Source organism: Palaemon carinicauda, chromosome 24 (assembly GCF_036898095.1).
Source record: "Palaemon carinicauda isolate YSFRI2023 chromosome 24, ASM3689809v2, whole genome shotgun sequence".
Classification (NCBI taxonomy): Eukaryota; Metazoa; Arthropoda; class Malacostraca; order Decapoda; family Palaemonidae; genus Palaemon; species Palaemon carinicauda.
This window is the reverse complement of record NC_090748.1, coordinates 77,764,428-77,776,927: the sequence shown is the minus strand read 5'-3', so window position 1 is coordinate 77,776,927 and position 12,500 is coordinate 77,764,428. Positions and strand designations below refer to the sequence as shown.

Here is a 12,500-nt window from a genome sequence, read left to right as displayed (position 1 = left end):
ATCAAAGTATTACTCGGAGCTCTTCAAGACCCTTTCATATGAATAGAGGTAGAGAGAAGGTAAGTAACAGCTCTGAGGTCTAAAGTAGGTAAGTATTCAATGCTACGGTTGAGGCACAGTGCATGCATGATGGAAGGCTTACTGCCCTTATGATCAATGGTGATGGTGACTCGAGTTTCTGAATGCACTGCAGGCCCCATTATTTTCCCGATAATTTCAAAAGTATTGGTGTCTTCATTCCACAGATAAACGATATTTGCTACTGGTTCTATTAAATAAAGAAATACACTTACTTCATACCGAAATTTTCTATTCTAAAATTAAACGCGACTTTCGATTTATATCTGGCACTAATATCTTTCATGAATTTCGTGATTTTCAAATTTTATTAGAGACTCGTCACCGAATTTGATCCTCACTTCGACTTATTTTTATACTGTTGATTTGGATTCATTATCAACTGCTCAAATCTTTTTTGCTGTTCAAAATCATATACAAAATACTCACAGGATGGTCAGTGTTTTTTAAGTAAAAAAAAAAAGAAAAAAAACATTGAAAGGTACCGGGGTTCACTGATTTTAGGCATTTATCATTGGAATAGGTGTTGATAGATTGATGCACACTCTAACAGTAGCATGTAATTTATAGTGTAATTTTAAAGGCGAATTATTAGTTTTAAGACAAGTAATAGCCAGAAAAATTGGAAAATTGTGTAGACAGGTAGGGATACACAGCGAAAATAATAAAAAAAAGGTAGTACCATCTAGATTTAATTGATAATATGCAACGATAGAATATCAATGATGTAAATAATGTTTTGAATCCCTATGAAACAATGCCATGTCAGCATATTTTGATAATGACTTTAGAGAACATGGTTGAAATCATTCAAGAAATCTTTTCTTCCGAGTATAGATGTGCTTCCGCCAGTACCTCCAACTGACGCTCCACCAGTACCTCCAACTGATGCTCCACCAGTACCTCCAACTGACGCTCCACCAGTACCACCAACTGACGCTCCACCAGTACCTCCAACTGATGCTCCGCCAGTACCTCCAACTGAGGCTCCGCCAGTACCTCCTACTGACGCTCCGCCAGTACCTACAACTGACGCTCCGCCAGTACCTCCAACTGATGCTCCGCCAGTACCTACAACTGACGCTCCGCCAGTACCTACAACTGATGCTCCGCCAGTAACTCCAACTGACACTCCGCCAGTACCTACTACCATACCACCAACAACAACTCCTCCTGCAAATCCGACAACACTGAAGCCAACAACAACTGCTATGCCACCAACAACTGTCATGCCAACAACAACACCTCCCAACCCAACAACAACTGCCAAACCAACAACAACACCTCCCAACCCAACAACAACTGCCAAACCAACAACAACACCTCCCAACCCAACAACGACTGTAATGCCAACAACACCACCTCCCAACCCAACAACTCTCAAACCAACAACAACACCTCCCAACCCAACAACGACTGTCATGCCAACAACACCACCTCCCAACCCAACAACGACAACTGTCATGCCAACAACGACGACTATCATGCCAACAACTACACCTGCAAAGTCATCAACAACAGCCACATCTTGTAGTGTTACAAGGGCATACTGCCGTAAGTAGCTATGGCCTATACTTTTTTGCTTTTTTAATCTCCAACTACCAAGGATAACAAGTTTACAATCCTTCTTGGTTGATCATCTAAATTGTACTTATGTTTTGATTCTTGAATATATTGAATTCAAATATGCTAATTTGTAGGACAGAAGAGTAGAAGCAGTAAATGAAAATTTGAGAATGCTAGTGGATGTATTTACTTTGAATAGAAATGATAATGAAATGGTTGAAAATGGAAAGGTGCCAGAAGCTCATGGGATTTTAAGTGACATGCCTCCGTATAGTTGCTGCAAATATTCTGAGTGAAATAAGCCCCACCCTTTGATGATGTCATAGCCAATCACGTTGTCTCCCATGTTAGCAATGGTCACAATACATCCCCTGACAAATTTCAAACTATATTAACTAATAATCACTTGAAGGGCATGTGTTGTGACTGCTGTTAACATAGAAGACAACATGATTGGCTATGACGTCATCAAGGGGTGGAGCTAATTTCGCCCAAAATTTCTGCAGCAACAATAGTGATTGACCAGTATGTGTGAAACGTTAGTCTAGATTGAAAACACTTCCCATAGAATGCAACACTCCAGAAATACAAACTATTCATCAAAGGAAAATACTAAATCTTAAAGTTTGGAATATTCATGATATCATGGTGCAGATGAGAATAAATGCATGGTAGCTGATTTGGTCAAGGAGAGAAAACTCTTTTGAACTGGCAGTTAGTGGGGCGAAAGTGAACAAATTAAAATAACAAAGAATAATGGTATGTAGGGTAGTTGAAATGTGAAGGGGTAGAATATTTCTCTATTTTTCAGACAAACCTAAAATACATTGTTTCATAATGATGTATAGTACTGTATTATTAGAACTTTTAAGAAAGTTTTTATTTCCAATGTATGTACATTCAATTTCATTTATTGCTTGCCAAACACCATATGAATAAAACATATAATGTCATGTACGAGTGGAAACTTCTTCACAGTTAGGGTTAGCGATTGGGAACCTGTTAAGTCTCTGATGACAGGAAATAAGAGTCCCTGGTGTATTATTTCAATGAATGTAATGTCAAGACTGACTGTGACAGGAATAAAACGTTTGATAGTATGAGCATATGTTTCAGGAATAGAAAACTGGAAGATAATCTTATGTTGAATTCTGAATCTGTATCCTGTCTGGATTCTTTTGGAGAATATGAAAGGAAAACTGGGCTATGAAAATTGGGTGTATGGATAGGTGACAGAGAAGGAAATGTTGTTGTTAGTAGGAATGAGTTCCTGGAATAAGGGAAAAGGGACAAAATCTAGTAGAAATCTGTCTGCCAGGAGACTTGTTATTTGAAATAAATTATTTCAAATGAAAAACAGTAATAACTAATTACTGTGTCAGTAAAAATGTGATGGTTTTGATGTGGAAAAGAGGATTGGCCTGGGGATATATCTTATCATAACTCAGTTGAAGCAAAAGTTAAATTTGATATAAGTAAGAAAGGAAAGTGAGAAAATGAGTCACTAAATGTAATAAAGACAGGTGAGTTAGATAAGAAGGATGTACAAAAGGGCTTATGTAGAAAAACTGGATTAACTGTGGGGTAGGGTTTAAGTAAAGGAATGACTGAAAGGTCAGTTTTTAAAATTACATGTGCAGGTCATTGGATCAGCATGGAGTATCTGGGGGAGTATGAGGACAGGGAGAGGTTGGAGGAAGGGATAAAATTTATAGTAAAGGAAAACAGAAGTTTTGATCTCTCCAACATCATAAAGAGCAATGTCTGCTAATATTCATATATATATATATATATATATATATATATATATATATATATATATATATATATATATGTGTGTGTGTGTATATATGTATATATGTATGTATATATGTATGTATGTATGCATCCTGCCACACAGGGGAATCGTCAGACGTGTGACTATATGGCGTCTCCCCGGCCCTCGAGTAGGGGGGAGATGACTGGTCATACCCTAGTGAGGGGGGTACCCCGAATGTACACTCAAAAACCACAATCTCCCACAAATTGCTGAAACTGTCGTGTTGTAGTTAGAAGAGGGGTGGATGGGAAGCATCGAATCTGTGTGGGAGTGTGTACGTGTGCTGGCATATCTATTCACCCCCATTTTTGACGGCCCCAGGACAGTAGTGCAATAAAAGAATAGAGAAAGAAATAGCCAGTAACAAAATCAGAAAGATGAAAAAATATTTCTAATTAAAGTAAAACGCTATTCTACGGGAGAGTATTTGCATAGAGAAGGTTAATGAGCAAGGAATCTCAGAATGAAAGATGCTAATGAAGAAAGGCTGTCAAATGCATATGTACATCACGGGTCGATAGAGTGAGTACTGTATTGTGAAAACTTTCTTTTTAATGTAGCAGCAGAGCAGAGTAATAAAATATTTGAAAGAAATTAGTCTAAGACTGAGAATATTTGTGGAAGTGACAGATGATCATGTAAAAAAGATAGGTCAGATACCAGAAGGTGACGTCATTATAAGCAAAACATTGCAGTACAGTGGTAAAAGTTTGATGCCTGTTCTGGTGTATAAAGCTAAAAGCGATAAAGACAACTGTAAACATTATAGTAGTCTGGTATTACTTAATACACCAGGGGAGGTGTGATAGGATTTTTCCCGAGAAAGTAAGACAGGTAACAATGACTGATAAGGGCGATGCTAAATGGGTTTAGACTAGTGTCTAAAAATGTGAAAAGTTTCCAAGTAAGAGGAAATCCTTCAAGCATATTACATTGGCCAAGAAAACACTTATCAGAAAATTAATAAAGTTAATGATAGAAATGAAGAATGTGATAGTGTGTAAGGGTAGGTCAGTTACTGGTTGACAAGAAAATGAGGTTCAGACAAGAGTGTGACAGTATTGTTCAATTATGGAGGATGAGATGCAAAAGGGTAAGGAAGAGATGAAAAAAAGAGCAAAGTTTGTGATATAAGGAAATATGTTATAGATGTTATAGATAAGATGTGGAATAGTTGGGGCTTGCAGGTTATTCTGTGCTAATACAGGGACTGTGAAGAAAAATGGCAGAAGTGGGTGAAGTAAGTTGGTAGTATTTACAGGGGGAACAGGTTGAGGAAAAACTTGTTCAAGAGAAGGTGAATGGAAACCAGAAAGATGGACCAACAAATGTTAGTGTTGATGGGAAATGAATTGAAGTGGTTGAATCGAAGTAGTAAATACGGTGTTATGGCAAAATGAGAGATAAGAAGAGTCACATATTAGAGAAATAAGAAAGGTAGCAGGGCGTGTGAAAAAAAATAGTAAGAGAATAGATAATGTTTGCTGAAAGTAAAATAAAAATACATGAAGGTATTCTTGAATCAACTTTTTTATGGGAGTGATGGGATATTGGATATAAAACAAAAGGAAAGAATTGAAACTGGTGAGATGAAATGCTTGCATAGTATATGTGATGATTAAAGAACTGATAGGGGAAAACATTAAAGTACATTGAAGAGGTATAAGGGATAGAGTGATGGAAAGATTGCACCAGAGTAGAGCATTTTGAGATTGTATGATCAAGTAGATTAAAAGTGAAATAACGCTAGAAAAGGATGCATAGAAGGAAGAAGAGAAATATTTTGGAAGAACGACCCAAGAAACCAGGAATAAATGCCGCAGTTTCTACAGGAGATTCGACCTACTCATGGCGAGCTTTCTGTAGGTTATTAAACGAAGAAGCTTCTTACATTGTGAATGTGTTTTGCTGCACAGGGGGTTCATCCTCTCTCTCTCCAGTTTAAGGATGACAGTGTCAGCCATTGTTTTCTTGTTTAATATCTTTTTTTTTTATAGGAGATAAGATCGTATTTCTCTTGAAGCATTACTATTGGCATTCAAAAGACCTCCATGAGCAATGCCACATGATAAATTTCCATGTTTAAATATAACACTTCTGAAACAAAGCGCCTACCAACGAGTGTTCATACTGAACGGACATATTTAAAGTATTTGTAAGAGGATAATAATATAGGTATAGGCACTATTCGATAAAGAGGGAAAGAGCAACTTACTTTCCCATGAAATAAACTGACTTTGCCTTTGTATCATATAATAATAATTTTAAACAATGTGAAAAAAAAATTCAAACCGTCAAAGCAAAAGAAACAGCAAATTCGATGTTATTTTCATGATAAATGATGACAAAATGTTGATGCCGCTTCAAGTGTGGGCTTAAAAATTCAAGGCATTAAATGACATTTCTATTCTATGTTCTACATTATTTGGATAACATCGTCTAGCATAATCCACACACACACGCCCATATATATATATATATATATATATATATATATATATATATATATATATATATATATATATATATATACACACACACATATATATATATATATATATATATATATATATATATATATATATATATATATATCTATATATATATATACATATATATATATATATATATATATATATATATATATATATATATATATATATATATCTATATATATATATATTTATATTACATATATATATATATATATATATATATATATATATATATATATATATATATATACACACATATACCTATATATATATGTATTTATGAATAAATATATTTATATATTTACATATATATATATATATATATATATATATATATATATATATATATAATATATATATATATATATATATATATATATATATATATATATATATATTATATTTATCTATCTTCACCATTAGCTGACTGCGGCGTTGCACAAGTTACTGCAGATGGAATAAGAATCGTCAACGGTACAGCAGCTGCCGCAAACGAATATCCTTACCAAGTCATCGTTGTTCCAACCATAGCAGGAAGTACTTATCAATGTGGAGGCTCCATCATCAAGAAAAGGTGGATCCTCACCGCTGCTCACTGCTTTTTCGATCAAAATCAGTAAGTAGTGCTCTAGAACATCCCTGTCTGTTCTGATGACAAAACCTTGTTATGGAACCTCCCTGTCTGTTCTGGTGCCAACCCCTTGCTCTATAACCTCCCTGTCTGTTCTGATGCCAACCCCTTGCTCTATAACCTCCCTGTCTGTTCTGGTGCCAACCCCATGCTCTATAACCTCCCTGTCTGTTATGATACCAACCCCTTGCTCTAGAACTTCCTTGTCAGTACTGATGCCAACCCCTTGCTCTGGAACCTCTCTACCTGTTCTGGTGCCAACCCCTTGCTCTATAACCTCTGTCTGTTCTGATGCCAATCCCTTGCTATATAACATCCCTGCCTATTCCGATGCCAACCACTTGCTCTTCAATCTCCCTGTTTGTTTTGATGACAACCCCTTACACTAAAACTTCACTGTCTGTTCCGATGCTAACACCTTGCTCTAGAACTTCCCTGTCAGTTCTGATGCCAACCACTTGCTCTTCAATCTCCCTGTCTGTTCTGATGACAAACCCCTTACACTAGAACCTCCATGTCTGTTCTGGTGCCAACCCCTTATCCTATAACCTCACTGTCTGTTCTGATGCCAACCACTTGCTCTATAACCTCCCTGTCTGTTCTGATACCAACCCCTTGCTCTAGAACTTCCTTGTCAGTACTGATGCCAACCACTTGCCCTGGAATCTCCCTGTCTGTTCTAGTGCAAACCCCTTGCTCTATAACCTCACTGTCTGTTCTGATGCCAACCCCTTGCTATATAACCTACCTGTCTGTTCTGATGCCAACCCCTTGCTCTAGAACTTCCCTGCCTGTTCTGATGCCAACCACTTGCTCTTCAATCTCCCTGTTTGTTCTGATGACAACCCCTTATACTAGAACCTCACTGTCTGTTCTGATGCTAACCCTTTGCTCTAGAACTTCCCTGTCCGTTATGATGCCAACCACTTGCTCTTCAATCTCCCTGTCTGTTCTGATGACAGCCCCTTACACTAGAACCTCACTGTCTGTTCTGATGACAACCCCTTGCTCTGGAACCTCCCTGTCTATTCTGGTGCCAACCCGTTAACTCTATAACCTCACGGTCTGTTCTGATGCCAACCCCTTACTCTATAACCTCCCTGTCTGTTCTAATGCCAACCCCTTCCTCTAGACCTTCCCTGTCAGTTCTGATGCCAACCACTAGCTCTTGAATCTCCATGTTTCTGATGACAACCCCTTGCTCTGGAACCTCCCTGTCTGTTCTGGTGCCAACCCGTTAACTCTATAACCTTACGGTCTGTTCTGATGCCAACCCCTTGCTCTATAACCTCCCTGTCTGTTCTGATGGCAACCCCTTGCTCTAGAACTTCCCTGTCAGTTCTGTTGCCAATCCCTTACACTAGAACCTCACTGTCTGTTCAAATGCCAAAACCTTGCTCTATAACCTCCCTGTCTGTTCTGATGCCAATCCCTTGCTCTATAACCTCCAAGTCTTTTCTGATGCCAACCCCTTGCTCTATAACCTCCTAGTCTGTTCTGATGCCAACCCCTTGCTCTATAACTTCCCTGTCAGTTCTGATGCCAATCCCTTACACTAGAACCTCACTGTCTGTTCAAATGCCAAAACCTTGCTCTATAACCTCCCTGTCTGTTCTGATGCCAATCCCTTGCTCTATAACCTCCATGTCTTTTCTGATGCCAACCCCTTGCTCTATAACCTCCTTGTCTGTTCTGATGCCAACCCCTTGCTCTATAACCTCCCTGTCCGTTCTGATGCCAATCCCTTGCTCTATAACCTCCATGTCTGTTCTGATGCCAACCACTTGCTCTAGAACTTCCCTGTCAGTTCTGATGCCAGTCCCTTACACTAGAACCTCACTGTTTGCTCAAATGCCAAAACCTTGCTCTATAACCTCCCTGTCTGTTCTGGTGCCAATCCCTTGCTCTATAACCTCCATGTCTTTGCTGATGCCAACCCCTTGCTCTATAACCTCCTTGTCTGTTCTGATGCCAACCCCTTGCTCTATAACTTCCCTGTCCGTTCTGATACCAACCACTTGCTCTAGAACCTATCTGTCTGTTCTGATGCCAACTGCTTCCTCTATAACCACCCTGTCTGTTATGATGACAACCTCTTGCTCTGGAACCTCCCTGTCTGTTCTGGTGCCAGCCCCTCTGGAACTTCCCTGTCTGTTCTGATGCCAACACCTTCCTCTATAAGCACCCTGTCTTTTCTGATGCCAACCCCTTGTTCTATAACCTCCCTGTCTGTTCTGATGCCAACCCCATGCTTTGGAAATTCCCTGTCAGTTCTGATGCCAACCACTTGCTCTTGAACCTCCATGTTTGTTCTAATGACAACCCCTTAAACTAGAACCTCCCTGTCTGTACTGATGGCAACCCCTTGCTCTATAACCTCACTGTCTGTACTGACGGCAACCCCTTGCAAAATAACCTCCATGTCTGTTCTGATGGAAGTAATTAAATGAGAAAACGTTTGATTTCTGAAAAGATGAGCCACAAAATGAAAATAAAAACTGCCCCGGTTTTAGGAATCAAGCTGCTCAGAATGCCATCCAGGTTGGATACGGCAGCAGCAACCGGAGGGAGGTCACCTACGTCACCGCCACTCGATACATCCTTCACGAAAATTACAACCCAGCTCTTAATGTAAGTATTACAAGACCCATTTCCCGGATCTGATTTCATTTCCGTCAACACATTATTGAATTGTTCTTTTGTTTGTTATCTAATATGAAAATATTAGTATTCGTGCACTTTCATTTTTAACTAGAATCAATTGTGCTTGTCTTCCCAAAGATCTTAGCAGAAGTCCGTAAGATGTTGATGTAGGAAATTATATATGGAAAATATATTGCAAACTCGACCAGATTTGGGCATGTTTACCAGATAATTGTTAGTACTGTTCCTATTTCAAGCTAACAGGAAGAAAAAAGTTTCTCGATATTTATTTTCTTCATCTTTATCACACACACACACTATATATATATATATATATATATATATATATATATATATATATATATATATATATATATATATATATATATATATATATACACAAATTATAAATATGTATGTATATATGTATATATATATGTATGTAGGTATGTATGTATATATGTATGTAGGTATGTATGTATATATGTATGTAGGTATGTATGTATGTATATATGTATATACATATATATATATATGTATGTAGCTATGTATGTATATATGTACGTATGTATATATATATATATATATATATATATATATATACATATATATATATATATATATATATATATATATATATATATAAACATATAAATATATATATATATATATATATATATATATATATATATATATATATATATATATATACACATACATATACTGTACATATATATATATATATATATATATATATATATATATATATATATATATATATATATATATATATATATATATATATACTGTATATTAATTATGAAATACATTGCACGAAAAATTCCGAAATATAACAAAACATTGAACATATCATCATTAATCACAACATCTTGAACACGAGGCATTTATTACTGGCTTCAAAATCCTCTTTCTTTGGTAGGATTTCGACATCGCGCTCATCGAGCTTCCAAATGACTTGAACTACGAATCAGATGCCACCATTCAGCCCATCTGCCTGGCCGAAGCATCTGACATCGTTGATGGAGGCAAAGCGGTTGCGACCGGATGGGGAGCACTGCAATTCCGTGAGTATTAATTCTTTCCTGTCACGCTCAGCGGCATTGTCAGACATATAACTGCTCGTTCTCTCCCGTTCCTCGGGTAGGGGCCAGAAGGAGTAATCACACCTTGGTAAAAGAGGTATCCCGAGAGGCGTACTTGGAAACCACAGTCTCCCATTAATTGCCGAGCTTGTGGGTTGTAAATTAGTTAGGAAAGGTGTTAGCGGCGGTGGGAAGGGTTTTTCCACTAGCGGCCTCATAGTTTCTATAAGCTGGGTGAGTGGGGGCTTACTGGTGCTCTAATGTAGACATTGAATATCACCAACATCATCAACATTTCCTTTTGACGAAAAAGGACCTCGGGATAGACTTCGCCAGTCGTCTCTATCTTTAACTTTTAAAACAATGCTTCTCCATTCATCATCTCCAATTTCACACTTTATGGTCCTCAGCCATGTAGGCTTGGGTCTTCAACTCTTCTACAGCCTTGTAGAGCCCTGTTTAAAGTTTAGTGAACTAATCACTCTTAGGGAGTGCAAAGAGCATGCCCAAACCATGAATCTTACTCAACCTAGCCATGGTCTGATTTGATTTTTTTTCAATCTTTCTTAAAACTCAAATTCTAAGGATCCTGTATTAGAGATTATAGCTCTTAAATATTTACATGATTACACCTCATTAATCCTTTCTCCTATCAAAGATATTTAATGTTGCATTGCATATTCTGTTCTCCTTAAGTCTGTTTTTCTTCTATTTACCATGAGCTTAACCTCATGTAATATTTCATGCATTCTGGTAAGTAAGCTTTGCAAGTCCTGTGGTGTTCTCAATTAAGGACAGTGTCATCACCAAACTCTAGGTCCACAAATTTCCCGTTACCAATCGATTATAATCCTTCTCAGCCATCCCCAACTGTTCTATGCATTACAAAATCCACGAGGATAAATGACATACAGTAGGAGACAACACATTCCCTTGAAGTACTCCACTGTTCACTGGATATTCATTTGATAGGACTCCATTTACATTAACTTTGCACTTGCTATCTTCATAAAAACACTTAATCAAATTTACATATGTAAGATGAATTCCATTATAACGTAGGATTCTCCACAAAATTGGCCGGTGCACAAATGCCATCAAAAGTAGATTTCTATATTCTGCACACCTGTACCACATGTCTTAAAAAAAAATTTGGTTAGTACAACTACCTTTTCGAAATCCTGCTTATTCGTCTCTAAGCTTTGCATCAATCTTTCTCTCTAGTCTCTTTAGAATGAGCATACTATATATTTTAATGACAACTGACGCAAGTGTGATGCCTCTAATCATTGCATCAGTCAGATCTCAATTTTTTTACCATTTTCACCAAGACTCCCAGCTTCTATTCATCAGCTTTGTCTCTTCATGCCATATTCTACAAAATAATCTTGTAAATACTCTGGGAGTACTTCATTCTCGGCCAAAAGGATCTCAGCAGTTATTCCATCATATCCAAGGGATTTTCATCTTGTGTGTTTTAATGACAGCTTTGACTTCAAATACACTGAATTCATTCATGGGCACATCAAGGTCTTCCTCAGCTTAAGGATATCTTGGTCTTAAGTGATACAAGATGTAAGGTAATAGGTAAAGAAATCTTAGACAAAGGGAATATATATATCTACTCAAGAAGAACAGATGGAGTTGGAAGAAAAGGGGTAGGAATGATACTGATACCAAGAGCAGGAAGGGCATTAATGAAAGGAGGAGCTATAAATAATAGATTGTTACTTGTAAAGTTTAGAAAAAAAAACCATGCAATACGAGTATCATATCTTACTATATGATTCCCCTGAAGAAAGGAAAGATGAATACTAAAAAGAACTGCAGTGTAAAAGACGAGATCCCAGAGAGATATGAAAATTGTGATGGGAGACCTCAATGCCAAAGTTGGAAGGAATAATCAGGGTATAGAGAATGTGATGGGTATTGAGGGTCTTGGTGATGCTGAAAATGAAAATGGAACATATTTCATAAGTCTTTGTTCAACAAACAATTTTGTCATTGGAGGTACTCTTTTCCAGCACAAGGACATCCACAAATATACATGGACTCACCTTGTGGAAACTACAAAAATAGAATAGATCGCATAGCAATTAATAAAGAGAGTACGACGATACTGAAAAAATGTATGAATCAACAGAGGTGAAGATATTGGTACTAAT

The 12,500-nt window shown here is 37.3% G+C and overlaps 2 protein-coding genes across 2 annotated transcripts in view; one reads left to right on the top strand and one right to left on the bottom strand.

The window, feature by feature from the left end:
- The window catches only part of Gcat (Glycine C-acetyltransferase), a 690,239-nt gene that overhangs the window by 511,717 nt on the left and 166,022 nt on the right, over window positions 1–12,500 (bottom strand). The window lies entirely within an intron of this gene.
- LOC137617970 (serine proteinase stubble-like) overlaps window positions 1–12,500 on the top strand; it is a 73,228-nt gene that overhangs the window by 52,857 nt on the left and 7,871 nt on the right. The window contains exons 6-9 of the mRNA XM_068347898.1: window positions 916–1,632; window positions 6,382–6,574; window positions 9,103–9,220; window positions 10,173–10,317. Of these exons, the coding sequence (XP_068203999.1) occupies window positions 916–1,632; window positions 6,382–6,574; window positions 9,103–9,220; window positions 10,173–10,317 (1,173 nt within the window). The remainder of the gene's footprint in view (window positions 1–915; window positions 1,633–6,381; window positions 6,575–9,102; window positions 9,221–10,172; window positions 10,318–12,500) is intronic.